Genomic DNA, 21798 nt, shown 5'->3' with positions numbered 1-21798 from the left:
GTCCTCTGAAAGAGAGAGAGAATTAGAGAGAACATACTTAAATTCACACAAGGCACCTGATAAGACAGGAGGAATACTCCAGATATAACAGACTGGCCCTAGACCCGCGACACATAAACTACTGCAGCATAAATACTGGAGGCTGAGACAGGAGGGGTCGGGAGACACTGTGGCCCCATCCAACGATACCCCCGGACAGGGCCAAACAGGCAGGATATAACCCCACCCACTTTGCAAAAGCACAGCCCCCACACCACTAGAGGGATATCTTCAACCACCAATTTACCATCCTGAGACAAGGCCGAGTATAGCCCACAAAGATCTCCGCCACGGCACAACCCAAGGGGGGGTGCCAACCCAGACAGGAAGATCACATCAGTGACTCAACCCACTCAAGTGACGCACCCCTCCTAGGGACGGCATGGAAGAGCACTAGTAAGCCAGTGACTCAGCCCCTGTAATAGGGTTAGAGGCAGAGAATCCCAGTGGAGAGACAGGCAGAGACAGCTAGGGCCTATTTCTTGTTTGGAGGGTCCAGAGGTACCCCCAGTGTAAATAGACCCACTGATGCACAACAGGAGAAAGTAGCTAGGCTACAAAGGATTTAACCAACTTTATAGATTTGCTTGCTTGTTTCAATGCCTGTTCTAGTCCATGGGCCAGCGGAAAAAAAATCCACTTTTGGGTGGCAAAGGTTTGATGGTATTAAATTGTTCCCCACAAGCCCCTGATCAAATTGATATACGATAGCCTATCTCCTAAACAGTAGATTACTATGTTTTTCACACCTTTATATACACTGCTCAAAAAAATAAAGGGAACACTTAAACAACACAATGTAACTCCAAGTCAATCACACTTCTGTGAAATCAAACTGTCCACTTAGGAAGCAACACTGATTGACAATAAATGTCACATGCTGTTGTGCAAATGGAATAGACAACAGGTGGAAATTATAGGCATTTAGCAAGACACCCCCAATAAAGGAGTGGTTCTACAGGTGGTGACCACAGACCACTTCTCAGTACCTATGCTTCCTGGCTGATGTTTTGGTCACTTTTGAATGCTGGCGGTGCTTTCACTCTAGTGGTAGCATGAGACAGAGTCTACAACCCACACAAGTGGCTCAGGTAGTGCAGCTCATCCAGGATGGCACATCAATGCGAGCTGTGGCAAGAAGGTTTGCTGTGTCTCTCAGCGTAGTGTCCAGAGCATGGAGGCGCTACCAGGAGACAGGCCAGTACATCAGGAGACGTGGAGGAGGCCGTAGGAGGGCAACAACTCAGCAGCAGGACCGCTACCTCCGCCTTTGTGCAAGGAGGAGCAGGAGGAGCACTGCCAGAGCCCTGCAAAATGACCTCCAGCAGGCCACAAATGTGCATGTGTCTACTCAAACGGTCAGAAACAGACTCCTTGAGGGTGGTATGAGGGCCCGGCGTCCACAGGTGGGGGTTGTGCTTACAGCCCAACACCGTGCAGGACGTTTGGCATTTACCAGAGAACACCAAGATTGGCAAATTCGCCACGGGCGCCCTATGCTCTTCACAGATGAAAGCAGGTTCACACTGAGCACATGTGTCAGACGTGACAGTCTGGAGACGCCGTGGAGAACGTTCTGCTGCCTGCAACATCCTCCAGCATGACCGGTTTGGCGGTGGGTCAGTCATGGTGTGGGGTGGCATTTCTTTGGGGTGGCCGCACAGCCCTCCATGTGCTCGCCAGAGGTAGCCTGACTGCCATTAAGTACCGAGATGAGATCCTCAAACCCCTTGTGAGACCATATGCTGGTGCGGTTGGCCCTGGGTTCCTCCTAATGCAAGACAATGCTAGACCTCATGTGGCTGGAGTGTGTCAGCAGCTCCTGCAAGAGGAAGGCATTGATGCTATGGACTGGCCCGCCCATTTCCCAGACCTGAATCCAATTGAGCACATCTGGGACATCATGTCTCGCTCCATCCACCAACGCCACGTTGCACCACAGACTGTCCAGGAGTTGGCGGATGCTTTAGTCCAGGTCTGGGAGGAGATCCCTCAGGAGACCATCCGCCACCTCATCAGGAGCATGCCCAGGCGTTGTAGGGAGGTCATACAGGCACGCGGAGGCCACACACACTACTGAGCCTCATTTTGACTTGTTTTAAGGACATTACATCAAAGTTGGATCAGCCTCTAGTGTGGTTTTCCACTTTAATTTTGAGTGTGACTCCAAATCCAGACCTCCATGGGTTGATAAATTTGATTTCCATTGATAATTTTTGTGTGATTTTGTTGTCAGCACATTCAACTACCGTATGTATGGAAAAAAGTATTTAATAAGAATATTTCATTCATTCAGATCTAGGATGTGTTATTTTAGTGTTCCCTTTATTTTTTTGAGCAGTGTATCTTGTTGTATGGGAGTCTAAGCAATACAATGTTCACAGGCTGATAAAGGAATGTTGAGACAAGTTGGAATGTTCACATGCAACAATGGAACATTCTATTGTGGATCTCATCTTAAAAACTATAGGATTTGGTTAATGTTTGCCATCTGATCTAATTATTTACCTAGACTGACTCATGATTGAAAGTACAATGTTACAAATAGCCGAACTACATATTTGTTTTAGGGAAATCGGTCATACTGGGAAGTAATACCAGTCCAAGAGATCCATATCTGGTAGTATATTGGTTTTATCATTGCCATCTGCAATAGTCTGTTGTATAGCAATACTCAGCATGCTAAGATTAAAGGTGTGATCTGCTATTTGTTGAGTTGTCCCAGCAAGTTAACATTAATATTTAGGTAAACACAAATTATCTTATTATTCCAATGGTTTAGCCTGCTGTGTTGTGGTGCCTTAAACGGCAAATCTAAAGAAATGCGTATGACTCAGATAATATGCATTTCAGAGAAAATACCATGTAGATGAGCTACTGCTGAAGTGTGGCTATGGATACATTTGGACTTTTCATTCACTCACACACACTCACACACACACAAATAACACAAAGGAGGCAAAGATTTAGTTTGTCAGCAAGTAATATTTATTCATCAGCTATCAGAGAGGAAACTTTGGAAGTAAATGTACGTATTGGGAAGCAAACATTCTGTATGGCATCACGTCAAACATTCTGTATGGCATCACGTCAAACATTCTGTATGGCATCACGTCAAACATTCTGTATGGCTTCAGTCAAACATTCTGTATGACATCACGTCAAACATTCTGTATGGCATCACGTCAAACATTCTGTATGGCATCAGGTCAAACATTCTGTATGGCATCAGGTCAAACATTCTGTATGGCGTCAGGTCAAACATTCTGTATGGCATCAGGTCAAACATTCTGTATGGCATCAGTCAAACATTCTGTATGGCATCAGTCAAACATTCTGTATGACATCAGGTCAAACATTCTGTATGGCATCAGGTCAAACATTCTGTATGGCATCAGTCAAACATTCTGTATGGCATCAGGTCAAACATTCTGTATGGCGTCACGTCAAACATTCTGTATGGCGTCAGGTCAAACATTCTGTATGGCGTCAGGTCAAACATTCTGTATGGCATCAGGTCAAACATTCTGTATGGCATCAGGTCAAACATTCTGTATGGCATCAGGTCAAACATTCTGTATGGCGTCAGGTCAAACATTCTGTATGGCATCAGGTCAAACATTCTGTATGGCATCAGGTCAAACATTCTGTATGGCATCAGGTCAAACATTCTGTATGGCATCAGGTCAAACATTCTGTATGGCATCAGGTCAAACATTCTGTATGGCATCAGGTCAAACATTCTGTATGGCATCAGGTCAAACATTCTGTATGGCATCAGGTCAAACATTCTGTATGGCATCAGGTCAAACATTCTGTATGGCATCAGGTCAAACATTCTGTATGGCATCAGGTCAAACATTCTGTATGGCATCAGGTCAAACATTCTGTATGGCATCAGGTCAAACATTCTGTTGGCATCACGTCAAACATTCTGTATGGCATGACATCACGTCAAACATTCTGTATGACATCACGTCAAACATTCTGTATGGCATCAGGTCAAACATTCTGTATGGCATCAGGTCAAACATTCTGTATGGCATCAGGTCAAACATTCTGTATGGCATCAGGTCAAACATTTTGTATGGCATCAGGTCATCCAAATCACCACTTGAAATAAACACTTCACATTAAGAGTCAAATGAAAAGAATAGCAGAGTGAAAAGATGTCTGATTACAAAGTGATGAAACAGGACGATATGCTACACCATTAGCATGATATACTGTAGCTTCCATGTACTATAAAAATATCTATTAATGTTATGTGACAATAGATTCACTGTAATGACAATTGGTGTTGTGTGGTGACTGGTGACAAATTTAATGGGAGTTAGCCAATGCTCTGCACATTGGGAGGTGGTGGCAATAACTTCTCCGTAGCCTGCTGAATCTGAACCTCATCTAATGCCATCTCTAGCAGGAATGGCATCACCGGGGCACTGACTGAAGGCACCGGGGCAACGACTGAAGGAGTATTCATCACCTCCTCAGCCCAGTCCAGGTAGTTGGCTACGGCAGTGTAGACGCCATAGTAACCCTGTTTGGGGCAGCCCTTCCCCCAGCCCACCACGCCCATCAGGAAGTGGGTGGTCCCGTAGTAAGTGACCAGGGGGCTCCCGTCGTCCCCCCTACAGGCCTCCTGGTTCCCCTCCATGTAGCCGGCACACAGCATGTTCTGGGTGAAGTTGAAGCCGCTCTTGAGGGTGCACTCAGAGTTGGGCAGGATGGGCACGGCTAGCCTGCGGAGGAAGGGCGAGGAGGGGGCTGGCGGGGTGCCAGGTTTGGGATCGTTGCCCCCGTTGGTGCGCTTCCCCCAGCCGCTAAGGGTGTGAAAGCGGACGGCCGCCAGCTCGCTCTTGGCGAAGTGTTGCTGAGGCAGGCAGATGGGTACAGCGTCAGGGCCCAGAGTTACACGCCCTCTCAGACGCAGCAGGGCGATGTCACTGTCACCTGTTGCCGGGTCGTACAGGTTGTAGGGTATGGCTCTGGCCACGGGGATCCTCTGTTCGCTGCCCTCTTCTACGTCAATGTTGTGTTCCCCTGGAAACAGTGTTGTTAATTAGGACAGTGTTTTGTTTATGTGACACAGGGACACAAATAATGTATGTTTCTAGAAGCTCTATGAAAGGAACACAACCCACACCCACACCGTAACCTACCTGCGACCACCATCAGGTCCTTGGTGTCTCTATCCACGACACAGTGGGCAGCAGTGATGACCCAGTCAGGATGAACTATGACCCCACCACACAGACTAGTGCCTTTATGCTCCAATAGGACCTGCAACCACCAGTCCCATCACAAAGACAAATTGGCCACTCATCCATCACATCTCATTGTACATAAACCAAAATAATACTGTCTAATGTCATATAATGCCTAATGGAAGAGGTGGTAATAGATACTAACCTAGTTAATAGTACACCCTTTGACTTCAAGGATAGTGGTTGTATGGGAATGACTGTGGTTTAGTTATTCTACCAACTATGCCACATAATGCCCTGTGTGGCTTAGTTGGTAGATCATGGTGCTTGCAATTCCAGCATGGTGGGTTTAATTCCCATGGGAGACAAGCACAAAAAATGCACTCACTACTCTAAATCCCTCTGGATAAGAATGTCTGCTAAATTACGAAAATGTAGAAGGGTAGTATTGGCCAATCAAATGTGAAAGAGGTGGATGGATCCATTGTGCTCTCCAGACAGGCGTTGATGTGTTACCTGCCATGGACAGGCTCCTTTGGGACAGTGGTTCCCACCGACTAGTTTGACTCGTGCCTGGCTCATCGGAGCTTCCAAGCCTGGGATTTTACCACACGGATACTGAACTGATAATAGACAGACAGACGAGTTGTTGTTTCTAACTCTAATCATACATCAACAAATACACGTTGGCTCCTTTTGGTTCTGTTAATATTACAGTCTGTTCGTAACAAACAGGGATTTCCCGTCTTTAACAAAACATCTGGGCTCATCTACTGTCCATTACAGTTAGTACCTTGGGCAACACACTCTCTTCCGTCCTCTCCCAGGGCATAACCAGGAGCGCAGGAACACTTGCGTCTTGACCCAGAACTGTTACAGAAGTGCTCGCACTCCCCGTTAAGGGAGAGGCATTTCAGGGTGTCCTCAAACACTACAGTATGTTGGGAGAAAGGGGAAACGCAAGTAGGATGAGCAGAATGCGGTCAACATATCATATCACTAGCAAATGTTGGCAACACTTCACATTAGGGTGCTCTTACTACTGCGGAATTACAATAAACTATTGGTATGAAACTATTGTGAAAACCGGTGTTGCTTAATCCTGGTCCTGGAAACCCAAAGGGGGTGCACATTTTGGTTTTTGCCCTAGCACTACACATCTGAGCACACATACTTTCTTAAGACTTATTTTTCTTAAAACTGCATTGTTGGTTAAGGGCTTGTCTGTAAGCATTTTACTGTAAGGTCTGTTGTATTCGGAGCATGTGACAAAAACATTAGATTTGATTCAACTAATCAACTCATTATCTAACATTTGATTAGTGGAATCAGGTGTGCAGTGCTAGGGCAAAAACAGAAATGTGCACCCCTTTGGGACCCCAGGACCAGGATTAAGAAACACTGGCGTAAACTATTGGTATAAAAATGGCAGCTAGGAATTCTCTTCCTACCTGTCTGACAGTATTTCCCTTCATAGCCTTCCAGACACTGACATGTGTAAGAGTCATCCATGTAAACACAAGTTCCATTGTTTTTGCATGGGTTGACCAGGCAGGGATTCTGACCTTAGAGGGATCAATAGGGTAAAGGATATGACATTTGCTATTTGACATGCTGGACATTTCTTGTGCAAATAAATTAGGAATGTGCTACCATGTATGTTATTACCATATTGGATTTTATACAACAATATAATTAGCATTTTATGAAAATGAATGAAAGCAATACTCTATCATATATTTTAGGCTGGTTGGAATTTTTTGTGTACAGTCCACATAGAAAAATCTGATTTACCCGTGTATGTCAACCAAAACCTTTTCTGTGGAAACAAACCATACATAGTCAGTTTTAAGAGTTCTCTGGAATTCTCACATGTTCCTATGCATTGCTAATTATTTCATTAAATTAAATCAAAATAGTGCTTCAATTAAAGTAATAGCAAATATTTCACCAAGTGAAATTACTACAAAATTGCACCGTTTGGGCGTCGTCCTCGAAAACTTCCCGAGCCTCTTCATAGTTACAAATTTCCTCGACACACTCGCGCTCGATGTTGCCCTGAATCAACTCCTCGAAGTAGCCGCTGTTGGCGCGCCTTGCTCTGTCAAGCACCAGGTGAGCATCATCCTTCGACAAGAAGACTTAAACATCGAATGACAATACATAAAGGAAAGACAACAACTGACATTTGGCACCTCTCCATCTTTAAAAAAAATATGACTTTATCATTTAACTAACTGTAACGCTAGATTCAAAATATATGTTTTCGAAACAAACTTACCAGCGGCAGAAATGACAGTTGAAATGGCCCAAAGTGCACAAAATGTTTTCAGCAGCATCGTGGCAGACCTGAATCACCCAGAACTGGAACGATTTGAGGTAAACAATTCCAGCTCATATGACTCCCACTCACTCCAACAGCTCACTCCCACTCACTCCAACAGCTCACTCCCACTGCTCTGCAAACAGTTGCCACATCTGGGTGATGGTGACCAGACCTGAACCAGAGGATTAGGCCTATGTCTTACACTACATGGACAAAAGAATGTGGACACACCTTCAAATGAGTGGATTCGGCTATTTCAGTCACACCAGTTGCTGACGTGTATACAATCGAGCACACAGCCATGCAATCTCCATAGACAAACAATGTCAGTAGAATGGACCGTACTGAGCTCAGTGAGCTCAGTCAGTTCCTCAAATGTCTGCTCTGTTAGAGCTGGGCAACTGTAAGTGCTGTTATTGTGAAGTGTAAACTTCTAGGAATAAGAATGTCTCAGCCGGTAAGTGGTAGGCCACACAAGCTCACAGAACTGGACCGCCAAGTCCTTAGCGCTTAAACAAATTCTGTCCTCGGCTGCAACACTCACTACCGAGTTCCAAACTGCCCCTGGGAGCAAAATCAGCGCAAGAACTGTTAGTCGGGAGCTTCATGAAATGGGTTTCCATGGCCGAGCAGATGCACAAAAGCCTAAGATCACCATGCACAATGCCAAGCGTCGGCTGGAGTGGTGTAAAGCTTGTCGCCATTGGACTCTGGAGCAGTGGAAATGCATTCTCTTGAGTGATGAATCACGCTTCACCATCTGGATGAATTTGGGTTTGGCAGATGCCAGGAAAACACTACCTGCCCCAATACATAGTGCCAAATGTAAAGTTTGGTGGAGGAGGAATAATGTTCTGGGGTTCTTTTTCATGGTTCAGGCTAGGGCCCTTAGTTCCAGTGAAGGGAAATCTTAACGCTACAACATACAATGACATTCTAGAAAATTCTGTGCTTCCAACTTTGTGGCAACAGTTTTGGAATGAGATCTTCGACAAGCAGCTGTCCAAATACTTTTGGCCATGTAGTGTATCTTAAATATGACCTTTGATCCCTATATTTACCTGTTATAATACATTTTTCACTATCCTTTGTAATATCATAATCGTTCACAATCATTCAAATATTTGATTTCATGATATGCATCATTGAATGTATGTAGCTCAAACCAAATCAAATGTATTGATAAAGCCCTTCTTACATCAGCTGATATCTCAAGGTGCTGTACAGAAACACAGCGTAAAACCCCAAACAGCAAGCAATGCAGGTGTAGAAGCACGGTGGCTAGGAAAAACTCCCTAGAAAGGCCAGAACCTAGGAGGAAACCTAGAGAGGAACCAGGCTATGAGGGGTGGTCAGTCCTCTTCTGGCTGTGCCGGGTGGAGATTTTAACAGAACATAGCCAACATGTTCAAATGTTCATAGATGACCAGCAGGGTCAAATAATAATAATCACAGTGGTTGTCGAGGGTGCAACAGGTCAGCACCTCAGGAGTAAATGTCAGTTGGCTTTTCATAGCCGATCATTCAGAGTATCTCTACCGCTCCTGCTGTCTCTAGAGAGTTGAAAACAGCAGGTCTGGGACAGGTAGCATGTCTGGTGAACAGGTCAAGGTTCCATAGCCGCAGGCAGAACAGTTGAAACTGGAGCAGCAGGAGTGGGGACTGGGGACAGCAAGGAGTCATCAGGCCAGGTAGTCCTGAGGCATAGTCCTAGGGCTCAGGTCCTCCGAGAGAAAGAAAGAAAGAAAGAGAGAAAGAGAAAGAGATAGAGAGAATTGGAGAGAACATACTTAAATTCACACAAGACACCTGATAAGACAGGAGAAATACTCCAGATATAACAGACTGGCCCCCCCCCGACACATAAACTACTGCAGCATAAATACTGGAGGCTGAGACAGGAGGGGTCGGGAGACACTGTGGCCCCATCAAACGACACTCCCGGACAGGGCCAAACAGGCAGGATATAAGCCCACCCACTTTGCAAAAACACAGCCCCCACACCACTAGAGGGATATCTTCAACCACCAATTTACCATCCTGAGACAAGGCCGAGTATAGCCCACAAAGATCTCCGCCATGGCACAACCCAAGGTGGGGTGCCAACCCAGACAGGAAGATCACATCAGTGACTCAACCCACTCAAGTGACGCACCCCTCCTAGGGACGGCATGGAAGAGCACCAGTAAGTAAGCCAGTGACTCAGCCCCTGTAATAGGGTTAGAGGCAGAGAATCCCAGTGGAGAGAGGGGAACCGGCCAGGCAGAGACAGCTAGGGCCTATCTCTTGTTTGGAGGGTCCAAAGGTACCCCCAGTGTAAATAGACCCACTGATGCACAACAGGAGAAAGTAGCTAGGCTACAAAGTATTTAAACAACTTTATAGAATTGCTTGCTTGTTTCAATGCCTGTTCTAGTCCATGGGCCAGCGGAAAAAAAATCCACTTTTGGGTAGCAAAGGTTTGATGGTATTAAATTGTTCCCCACAAGCCCCTGATCAAATTGATATATGACAGCCTATCTCCTAAACAGTAGATTACTATGTTTTTCACACCTTTATATATCTTGTTGTATGGGAGTCTAAGCAATACAATGTTCACAGGCTGATAAAGGAATGTTGAGACAAGTTGGAATGTTCACATGCAACAATGGAACATTCTATTGTGTGGATCTCATCTTAAAAACCATAGGATTTGGTTAATGTTTGCCATCTGATCAAATGATTTACCTAGACTGACTCATGATTGAAAGTACAATGTTACAAATAGCCGAACTACATATTTGTTTTAGGGAAATCGGTCATACTGGGAAGTAATACCAGTCCAAGAGATCCATATCTGGTAGTATATTGGTTTTATCATTGCCATCTGTAATAGTTTGTTGCATAGCAATACTCAGCATGCTAAAATTAAAGGTGTGATCTGCTATTTGTTGAGTTGTCCCAGCAAGTTAACATGAATATTTAGGTAAACACAAATTATCTAAAAAAAGTAACATCTCTTCTGTCCCTGACCATCATGATCTTAAAATAATGCTCTCTAACCTTAAAAGTTATTTAATGAAATATGTTGCCTTATCATTTTGTAGCCATTAGTTAAGTTGCTGGTTGACAAATTTAATAGAAACAATTAATTTAGTGATTAGAAAAAAATCTGGCCTTTTAGCACTAACCAATACATATTTCAGTTGGCTGTATACAATAATATACTATTTTTCCATTCATTGTGTAACTAGACACTATCTATAAAGGCTGTGAACCTAAGACTTTAGTACTTCGCCAGCTATGTAAGTTGACTCCCCTCATCAGCAGGCGGTTTGTTAGAATGTTATGTTGGAATGTCAGGATTCAATACTTAGATTTTACATTTAACAATATGGCATATTATTGTATATCATTATAATCAATACAAACCAGTGAAAGAACCCTTTAGGAATATTATAATTTATTGTTTGAAAATAAAATACAGAAATGAAGGCTCCAAATGCTAACCAAAGTCAGTTATATAAATAGAGTTTTTTGCAAATTTTTTGAAACATTTTGCTAATATTTTACAAAGATTATTCATTTTGCAAACCTGCCTAATTTGGTTGTGTTATCTACATATCTATCATATTTTTTTATTAGGATTAGGCATATTACACCTATTAATGTTGTGGCAATGACAGACCAATTGTAACGACTTCCACCGAAGTGGTTCCCTCTCCTTGTTCGGGTAGCTTTCGACGTCACCGGCTTTCTAGACGCCACCGATCCATGTTTCATTTTTTCTTTTGTTTTGTCTGTTTACACACCTGGTTCCCATCTCATAATTATGTTCCTTATTTAACCCTCTGGTTTCCCTTTCTGTTTTGTGCGTGATTGTCTTTCGTGTATTCCGGTGTGTTGTATTTTGAGTCCTGTTTTGTCCTTGTTTGGAACAGGATTTTGTTACGTTTTGGATTGAGTAAATCAGTGATTGTTACTCGTATATGTGTCCTGCACCTGACTCCTTCGCTATCTTTTAGATAGATTCACAGATAAGAGTAATAATCACTGATTTACTCAAATGGGATTTCAAGTAGGGTGCAATATATACGGGGAAGGTTTCACATCACATTTCTTCATTTTAACACAATTTACAGAATCATATTGCATATCATGTTAATTAATAGACATCAGTGAATGCTTCTAGAACAGTGTTTTATTGTAATATATTTGAAACGGCTACAACACTCAGCAATTCTGACAGCCTTTGTGTTCATATGTCTACCACTATTCTGGTCGTATTTTGCTAAATACATATACAATTGCCTTAGTTTGAGAAGATTGTTCCCTGATAATACAAAATTACATTTTATACCCTCAATCCTGTTGGTCCAACTAACTGCACAGGGGTCATAACATATAATGCAGTGACTGTCCCCTTTCTTATAACATACACAAAGAGCCTGCGGGGTTTGAGCAGAATGCAAGCAGCTTTGTTTTAAGATGGCAAATGCATTGTAATTGAACACCAACTTATGTAAGAGTCAGTTTGCCTTAATGGTTATCATGACACAGCAGAAGGGTCAGTTTACTTTGGCATCAATCAAGCGTTTATTAAAAAAAAAAAATTCAGAGGGAAATCAAACCATAAAATCAACAAACATACAGAAAAACTTTAGAAAGTGTAGTTGAAGCACGAGAAACAAAACATGATAAATATAAATAATATAATCTGAAAGCCAAATATGGTTTCAGAGATGTACTACAAGTTGAACCCAATAAGGTACTGGGCTCAGCACTGCTCCTGTTCTGTGACACTTATAAGACTGCATTTGGATTGGCCGTGGTGTTTTGTAGTGTGGTCGTGGTGTTCTGTGGCTGTGCTGTCGGCTGCGTTGTCGGTTGCACTGTCGGCTGCTCTGCCGTGTAGTTGTGGATCCAGTCCAGGTAGTTGGACACGCGGGTGTAAATCCCGTAGTTCCCCGGCCGGGCGCACCCCTTTCCCCAGCTGACGATACCCAAAAGGAATGTGGTGTCTCTGTAGCGGGTGACTAGTGGTCCGCCGCTGTCCCCCTTACAGGAGTCCTGCTTGCCCTCGATGTAGCCGGCGCAGAACATGTTAGCCGTTAGCGTGACACCGCTCATCTCAACGCAGTCCTGGGTACGTATACGTGGCACCTCCAGCCGCCGGAGGACACGTGACGTAGGGCCGTTCTCGCTGCGCCGGCCCCAGCCACTTACCGTGTGGAGGTTGATGGCCCAGAGCTCACGCTCCGCCATCGAGCGGGTGGGCAGGCAGACGGGCACGGCGAAAGGCGTCATAGTGATGGCAGTCTTCAGACGTAGCAGGGCGATGTCGCTGTCCGCCGTGTCTGACACGTAGCTGTTGTGCATAATGATCTCTGCCACATCTATGGTCTGTTCCGTACCCTCGTCTTTCTCTGTGTCATGTTCACCTGGGCACATTCAGAAAAGGTTGAAACAACTCAGACTTCAACACACAACAGCTGTATTGACTCTTTTCTAAATAAAAACAGTCCATACCTGCCACCACCTTCAGGTGCTGGGCCTTGATATTCTCCAAGCAGTGAGAGGCAGTGAGGATCCAGGTGGGTTTGTAGATGACTCCTCCACAAAAGCCCTTCTCATTTCTCACTAACAACACCTGTAGAAACACACCGTGGGGAAAGAGACTTCACCTCTACGTCAGATACATAAACTTGTCCGCCGCCACTGGTTCATACTGTACCTGCCAGGGGCAGTGACCCTTAGGGCACTCTGTTCCCCCCACGATGCGTGAACGGGGGTCCAACGGTACGTCTCCCTTCTCGGAGGCGCTGCCGTGCAGGACAGGAACTTTCCCACAGGCCATTGTTTCTGAAGCCACGAGAGACCAGAGGTCATACAGTGCCTTCAGATATTATTCAGGCCCCTTGACTTTTCCCACATTTTGTTACGTTACAGCCTTATTCGAAAATTGATTAAATGAATAGCAATCTACACACAATACCCCATAATCACAAAGCGAAAACAGGTTTTAAAATTTTTGCACATTTATTACAAATAAAAAACAGATACCTATTTACATAAGTATTTAGTCCCTTTACTATGAGACTCAAAATTGAACTCCGGTGCATCCTGTTTCCATTGATCATCCTTCAGATTTTTCTACAGCTTGATTAGAGTCCACCTAGGGTGACTTCAATTGATTGGACATGATTTGGGAAAGGCACACACCTGTCTATTTAAGGTCCCACAGTTGCCAGTGCACGTCAGAGCAAAAACCAAGCCATGAGGTCGAAGGAATTGTCCGTAGAGTGCCGACATATATCTGAGGAAGGGTACCAAAAAATGTCTGCAGCATTGAAGGTCCCCAAGAACAAAGTGGCCCACATTATTCTTAAATGGAAGAAGTTTGGAACCACCAAGACTCTTCCTAGAGCTGGCCGCCCAGGCAAACTGAGCAATTGGGGGAGAATGGCCTTGGTCAGGGAGGTGAACAAGAACCTGATGGTAACACTGACAGAGCTCTAGAGTTCCTCTGCGGAGATGGGAGAACCTTCCAGATGGGAAACCACCTCTGCAGCACGCCACCAATCAGGCCTTTATGATAGCGTGGCCAGATGGAAGCCACACCTCAGTAAAAGGCACATGACAGCCCACTTGGAGTTTGCCAAAAGGCACCTAAAGACTCTCAGACCATGAGAAACAAGATTCTCTGGTATGATGAAACCAAGAATGAACTCTTTGTCCTGAATGCCAAGAGTCACGTCTGGAGGAAACCTGGCACCATCCCTAAGGTGAAGCATGGTGGTGGCAGCATCATGCTGTGGGGATGTTTTTCAGTAACAGGGACTGGGAGAATAGTCAGGATCGAGGCAAAGATGAACAGAAAAAAGTACAGAGAAATCTTTGATGTGCCTAGCTTGTAGCTTCATACTCAAGAAGACTCAAGGCTGTAATCGCTACCAAAGGTGCTTCAACAAAATACTGAGTAAAGGGTCTGAATACTTGTAAATGTGATATCAGTTTTTTTTTAATTAGCAAACATTTCTGAAAACCTGTTTTTGCTTTGTCATTATGGGGTATTGTGTGTAGATTGATGAGGAAAAAGGCTGTAAAGTAAAATTTTTTTACAAAAAGTAAAGGGGTCTGAAGACTTTCTGAATGCACAGAGGGTGTATATACTACAACCAGCGGGTGTATATACTACAACCAGAGGGTGTATATACTACAACCAGAGGGTGTATATACTACAACCAGAGGGTGTATATACTACAACCAGAGGGTACGTCCCAAATGGCACCCTATTTCCCTATATAGTGCACTACTTTTGTTAAAGTACTACACTATACACTGAGTGCACAAAACATTAGGAACACTTGCTCTTTCCACGACATACTGTAGACTGACCAAGTGAAAGTTATGATCCCTTATTTATTCCGTGTAGATGAAGGGGAGGAGACAGGTTAAAGAAGGATTTTTAAGCCTTGAGACAATTGAGACATGGATTGTGTTTGTATGCCATTCAGAGGGTGAATGGGCAAGACAAAAGATTTAGATGTCTTTGAACGAGGTATGGTAGTAGATGCCAGGCGCACCGGTTTGAGTGTCTCAAGAACTGCAGCGCTGCTGGGTTTTTCACGCTCAACAATTTCCTGTGTGTATCAAGAATGGTCCACCACCCAAAGGACATCCAGCCAACTTGACACAACCGTGGGAAGAATTGGAATCAACAAGGGCCAGCAACCCTGTGGACCGTTTTAGATACCTTGTAGAATCCATGCCCTGACGAATTGAGGCTGTTATGAAGGTAAAAGGGGGTGCAACTCAATATTAAGAAAGTGTTCCTAATGTTTTGGACATAGGATGCCATTTGGGATGCATCCACAGATAACATCATACATGATGACAATACAACTGATCATACAACGTTGACATGGCCCATGGCCTGTGGCTGTGACTGCTAACCTTGTGTCAGGCAACGCTGTCCATCAGTCCCCAGGAAATAGCCGTCTGCACATGAACAGTTGCGTCGGCCCCCCTCCTCCTCGCAGAAGTGCTCACAGCCCCCGTTCTCATGCAAGCAGGAGTCAGGAATGGCCTTGAATGCTGACATAAAGAATGTGTTTATGTAAGTAAATGGGAAAAAGAAACCTTGGAAACTAAAGTTTCCACAGAATGTCATGTTGTCTTGTCTCTGTCCTTTCCCTTCACCCTGTCTCCCTCTGCTGGTCGTGTTAGGTTACCTTTTCTCCCCCGCTTTCCCCCAGCTGTCCCTTGTCTCCTCTAACTACCCATTCACCCCGTTCCCCACCTGTTCCCTTTTTCCCTCTGATTAGGTCCCTATATCTCTCTCTGTTTCTGCTCCTGTCCTTGTCGGATTCTTGTTTGTTTGTGTCATTCATGCCTGAACCAGACTGCCGTCATGTTTGCTGTAACCTTGTCCTGTCCTGTCGGAATCTGCCGGTCCATCTGAGCCTACCTATGTTTGGTAATTAAAGAAGCTCTGTTTAAGTTGATTCGCTTTTGGGTCCTCATTCACGCACCGTAACAGAAGAATCCGACCAAGAATGGACCCAGCGACTTCGGATCCTCTCCACTCAGCCGTCGAGATCCAGGGAGCGATGCTAGGCAGACACAAGCAGGAATTGTCTGCTGCTCGACATGCCGTTGAGACCCTGGCCACCCAAGTCTCCAACCTCACAGAACAGGTTCACCATCTCCGCCTCGATCCACCGGCCACTTCCAGGGCTTTCGAATCTCCGGAGCCCAGAATCAATAACCCGCCGTGTTACTCTGGGGAGCCCACTGAATGCCGCTCGTTCCTCACCCAGTGTGATATTGTGTTTTCTCTCCAGCCCAACACTTACTCCAGGAGCGCTGCTCGTGTCGCCTACGTCATATCTCTCCTTATTGGACGGGCTCGTGAGTGGGGCACGGCAATCTGGGAGGCAAGGGCTGAGTGTACTAACCAGTATCAAGACTTTAAGGAGGAGATGATACGGGTTTTTGATCGATCTGTTTTTGGGGAGGAGGCGTCCAGGGCCCTGTCTTCCCTATGTCAAGGCAATCGATCCATAACAGACTACTCTATTGAGTTTCGCACTCTTGCTGTCTCCAGTGGCTGGAACGAGCCGGCCTTGCTCGCTCGTCTTCTGGAGGGTTTCCGCGCAGAGGTAAAGGATGAGATTCTCTCCCGGGAGGTTCCTTCCAGCGTGGATTCCTTGATTGAACTCGCTATTCGCATTGAGCGACGGGTTGATCTTCGTCACCGAGCTCGTGGAAAGGAGCTCGCGCTCTCCGTCGCCTCCCTCTCCGCATCACTACCATCTTCCTCTGCCGGCTCGGGTGCTGAGCCCATGCAGCTGGGAGGTATCCGCATCTCGACTAAGGAGAGGGAACGGAGAATCACCAACCGCCTCTGTCTCTATTGCGGTTCCGCTGGTCATTTTGTCACTTCATGTCCAGTAAAAGGCCAGAGCTCGTCAGTAAGCGGAGGGCTACTGGTGAGCGCTACTACTCCTGTCTCTCCTTCAAGATCCTGCACTACCTTGTCGGTCCATCTACGCTGGACCGGTTCGTCAGCTTCCTGCAGTGCCTTAATAGACTCTGGGGCGGAGGGCTGTTTTATGGACGAGACCTGGGCTCGGGAACATGACATTCCTCTCAGACAGTTAAAGGAGCCCACGGCCTTGTTCGCCCTGGATGGTAGTCCTCTCCCCAGGATTCAGCGTGAGACGCTACCTTTAACCCTCACTGTTTCTGGTAATCATAGTGAAACCATTTCTTTTTTAATTTTTCGTTCACCTTTTACACCTGTTGTTTTGGGCCATCCCTGGCTAGTTTGTCATAATCCTTCCATTAATTGGTCTAGTAATTCTATCCTCTCCTGGAACGTCTCTTGTCATGTGAAATGTTTAATGTCTGCTATCCCTCCTGTTTCCTCTGTCTCTTCTTCACAGGAGGAGCCTGGTGATTTGACAGGGGTGCCGGAGGAATATCACGATCTGCGCACGGTGTTCAGTCGGTCCAGGGCCACCTCTCTTCCTCCACACCGGTCGTATGATTGTAGTATTGATCTCCTTCCGGGAACCACCCCCCCCCCGGGGTAGACTATACTCTCTGTCGGCTCCCGAACGTAAGGCTCTCGAAGATTATTTGTCTGTAGCTCTTGACGCCGGTACCATAGTCCCCTCCTCCTCTCCCGCCGGAGCGGGGTTTTTTTTTGTCAAGAAGAAGGACGGGTCTCTGCGCCCCTGCATAGATTATCGAGGGCTGAATGACATAACAGTGAAGAATCGTTATCCGCTTCCTCTTATGTCTTCAGCCTTCGAGATCCTGCAGGGAGCCAGGTTTTTCACTAAGTTGGACCTTCGTAACGCTTACCATCTCGTGCGCATCAGGGAGGGGGACGAGTGGAAGACGGCGTTTAACACTCCGTTAGGGCACTTTGAATACCGGGTTCTTCCTTTCGGCCTCGCTAACGCTCCAGCTGTCTTTCAGGCATTAGTCAATGATGTCCTGAGAGACATGCTGAACATCTTTGTTTTCGTTTACCTTGACGATATCCTGATTTTTTCACCGTCACTCCAGATTCATGTTCAGCACGTTCGACGTGTCCTCCAGCGCCTTTTAGAGAATTGTCTTTTTGTGAAGGCTGAGAAGTGCACTTTTCATGCCTCCTCCGTCACATTTCTCGGTTCTGTTATTTCCGCTGAAGGCATTAAGATGGATCCCGCTAAGGTCCAAGCTGTCATTGATTGGCCCGTCCCTAAGTCACGCGTCGAGCTGCAGCGCTTTCTCGGCTTCGCGAACTTCTATCGTCGTTTCATCCGTAATTTCGGTCAGGTGGCAGCTCCTCTCACAGCCCTTACTTCTGTCAAGACGTGCTTTAAGTGGTCCGTTTCCGCCCAGGGAGCTTTTGATCTCCTCAAGAATCGTTTTACATCCGCTCCTATCCTTGTTACACCTGACGTCTCTAGACAGTTCGTTGTCGAGGTTGACGCGTCAGAGGTGGGAGTGGGAGCCATCCTTTCTCAGCGCTCCCTCTCTGACGACAAGGTCCACCCATGCGCGTATTTTTCTCATCGCCTGTCGCCGTCGGAACGTAACTATGATGTGGGTAACCGCGAACTGCTCGCCATCCGGTTAGCCCTAGGCGAATGGCGACAGTGGTTGGAGGGGGCGACCGTTCCTTTTGTCGTTTGGACTGACCATAGGAACCTTGAGTACATCCGTTCTGCCAAACGACTTAATGCGCGTCAGGCGCGTTGGGCGCTGTTTTTCGCTCGTTTCGAGTTCGTGATTTCTTATCGTCCGGGCTCTAAGAACACCAAGCCTGATGCTTTGTCTCGTCTCTTCAGTTCTTCAGTAGCCTCCACTGACCCCGAGGGGATTCTCCCTGAGGGGCGTGTTGTCGGGTTGACTGTCTGGGGAATTGAGAGGCAGGTAAAGCAAGCACTCACTCAAACTCCGTCGCCGCGCGCTTGTCCTAGGAACCTTCTTTTCGTTCCCGTTCCTACTCGTCTGGCCGTTCTTCAGTGGGCTCACTCTGCCAAGTTAGCCGGCCACCCTGGCGTTCGGGGTACGCTTGCTTCCATTCGCCAGCGTTTCTGGTGGCCCACCCGGGAGCATGACACGCGTCGTTTCGTGGCTGCTTGTTCGGTCTGCGCGCAGACTAAGTCCGGTAACTCTCCTCCTGCCGGCCGTCTCAGGCCGCTTCCTATTCCCTCTCGACCGTGGTCTCACATCGCCTTAGATTTTGTCACCGGACTGCCTTCGTCAGCGGGGAAGACTGTTATTCTTACGGTTGTCGATAGGTTCTCTAAGGCGGCTCATTTCATTCCCCTTGCTAAGCTTCCTTCTGCTAAAGAGACGGCACAAATCATCATCGAGAATGTTTTCAGAATTCATGGCCTTCCGTCAGACGTCGTTTCGGACAGAGGTCCGCAATTCACGTCTCAATTTTGGAGGGAGTTTTGCCGTTTGATTGGGGCTTCCGTCAGTCTCTCTTCCGGCTTTCACCCCCAGTCTAACGGTCAAGCAGAACGGGCCAATCAGACTATTGGTCGCATCTTACGCAGTCTTTCTTTTCGCAACCCTGCGTCTTGGTCAGAACAGCTCCCCTGGGCAGAATACGCCCACAACTCGCTTCCTTCGTCTGCGACCGGGCTATCTCCTTTTCAGAGTAGCCTCGGGTACCAGCCTCCGTTGTTCTCATCTCAGTTCGCCGAGTCCAGCGTCCCCTCCGCTCAGGCTTTTGTCCAACGTTGCGAGCGCACCTGGAAGAGGGTCAGGTCTGCACTTTGCCGTTATAGGGCGCAGACTGTGAGAGCTGCTAATAAGCGTAGAACGAAGAGCCCTAGATATTGTCGCGGTCAGAGAGTTTGGCTCTCCACTCAGAACCTTCCCCTTAAGACGGCTTCTCGCAAGTTGACCCCGCGGTTCATTGGTCCATTCCGTATCTCTCAGGTCATTAATCCTGTCGCAGTGCGACTTCTTCTTCCGCGATATCTTCGTCGCGTCCACCCGGTCTTCCATGTCTCCTGTGTTAAGCCCGTTCTTCGCGCCCCCGCTCGTCTTCCCCCCCCCCCCCCCCATCCTTGTCGAGGGCGCACCTATCTACAGGGTCCGTAAAATCTTGGACATGCGTCCTCGGGGCCGTGGTCATCAGTACCTAGTTGACTGGGAGGGGTACGGTCCTGAGGAGAGGAGTTGGGTTCCCTCTCGGGACGTGCTGGACCGTGCGCTGATTGATGATTTCCTCCGTTGCCGCCAGGTTTCCTCCTCGAGTGCGCCAGGAGGCGCTCGGTGAGTGGGGGGGTACTGTCATGTTGTCTTGTCTCTGTCCTTTCCCTTCACCCTGTCTCCCTCTGCTGGTCGTGTTAGGTTACCTTTTCTCCCCCGCTTTCCCCCAGCTGTCCCTTGTCTCCTCTAACTACCCATTCACCCCGTTCCCCACCTGTTCCCTTTTTCCCTCTGATTAGGTCCCTATATCTCTCTCTGTTTCTGCTCCTGTCCTTGTCGGATTCTTGTTTGTTTGTGTCATTCATGCCTGAACCAGACTGCCGTCATGTTTGCTGTAACCTTGTCCTGTCCTGTCGGAATCTGCCGGTCCATCTGAGCCTACCTATGTTTGGTAATTAAAGAAGCTCTGTTTAAGTTGATTCGCTTTTGGGTCCTCATTCACGCACCGTAACACAGAAACGTCTCCCATCAAGAACTCTTACCTAGCTCGCAGTTCCGTCCACTGAAGCCTGGCAGGCACAGGCAGGTGTAAGAAGATCCTGATATGCTAGAGCAGCTTCCTTTGTTCTGGCAGGGGTCAGATTGGCAGCTGTCTTGAACTGTAAGGATGAATACATTTGTGTACATTTGGGATCTCATGATCAACAAAGATGTTAAAAGATTAAAATATAGTGGTGGTGGTGTCTGGGTATTTGTGACTGTAGAAATGACACACTGCACAGAAGCTCACCATTGTAGTTTCTCCAGAACTCCTCCTAAGGGAAGAGAATGGGGACAATTCACTGAGGATATCAGGTAGGAATCATGTTCAGAGTCATTATTGTTTTTTTGCATATTATGCAGACTATGGTCTGTTCATGATCAGATTGTGATTCAACCAGGCACTGACCGTAGCCTGTTCGTGCTCAAACACTTCCCGCGCCTCCTCTTTGGAACACTTCTCCTCAAGGCATTCTCGCTCCAGGTCCCCCGTTTTGAGCTCCTCGAACCAGCCGCTGTTGGCACGCTTAGGCCGGATGAGGAGGCCATGGGCCTGGTCCCGCGCCAAGAACACTGCAAGACCGGAGGAGAGGGGAGTTGTACACACACACACACATAGACACATATGCACAAACACACACAGACACACACAAACACACACACACACATGCACAAACTGCACACAGGCAAACAGGTACATATGTATTGTACATAAATGAATGCATATTTACAAACTAAAGTTATAAACAAACACACACACAAAAACACATACGTAGGGGTAAGTTAACTTACCTGAGGCGGGATGACAGCAGCGGATACTTAATGTAAGACAGAGAACATGAAGCCACATGATGACTGCCCTCAGAATATCTAAGCACACTGTCGCTCTCTGTTCCTCTCAGTCCACAGGTCCAAAGTCTGGACAAAATCCTGATTTGGGCCCTAACCCTCCCCTAACACGTGCTTACCTTCCTCTGTCATTGACCCTATGCAGGCTCTTCCCTCCCTTTCACAGCCCCTTTCACAGCCCCT

General features: G+C 46.6%; 2 protein-coding genes across 3 annotated transcripts; both read right to left on the bottom strand.

The window, feature by feature from the left end:
* Positions 1–4005: 4005 nt before the first annotated feature.
* Positions 4006–7710, bottom strand: LOC118965220 (coagulation factor VII-like). The gene is made up of 8 exons (XM_036982183.1): positions 7528–7710; positions 7224–7387; positions 7041–7065; positions 6698–6811; positions 6040–6177; positions 5763–5869; positions 5202–5322; positions 4006–5082 (listed from the first exon to the last, which is right to left on the bottom strand). Exons 1-8 carry the CDS (start codon positions 7583–7585, stop codon positions 4373–4375), a joined length of 1437 nt encoding a protein of 478 aa, XP_036838078.1. The 5' UTR covers positions 7586–7710; the 3' UTR covers positions 4006–4372.
* A 4022-nt stretch (positions 7711–11732) lies between these two features.
* Positions 11733–21718, bottom strand: LOC110495519 (coagulation factor VII-like). 2 transcript variants are annotated; one of them, XM_036982177.1, is made up of 8 exons: positions 21559–21718; positions 21176–21339; positions 21017–21041; positions 20769–20885; positions 15508–15648; positions 13286–13413; positions 13081–13201; positions 11733–12992 (listed from the first exon to the last, which is right to left on the bottom strand). In XM_036982177.1, exons 1-8 carry the CDS (start codon positions 21614–21616, stop codon positions 12355–12357), a joined length of 1392 nt encoding a protein of 463 aa, XP_036838072.1. In that variant the 5' UTR covers positions 21617–21718; the 3' UTR covers positions 11733–12354. The 2 variants fall into 2 exon arrangements, with proteins under 2 accessions (XP_036838072.1, XP_036838073.1); XM_036982178.1 differs by having other exon boundaries at positions 21176–21442; positions 21559–21676.
* Positions 21719–21798: the final 80 nt, after the last annotated feature.

Source organism: Oncorhynchus mykiss, chromosome 7 (assembly GCF_013265735.2).
Source record: "Oncorhynchus mykiss isolate Arlee chromosome 7, USDA_OmykA_1.1, whole genome shotgun sequence".
NCBI lineage: Eukaryota > Metazoa > Chordata > Actinopteri > Salmoniformes > Salmonidae > Oncorhynchus > Oncorhynchus mykiss.
Note: the sequence above shows the minus strand (reverse complement) of the source record. Positions and strands in the feature narration are given on the sequence as shown.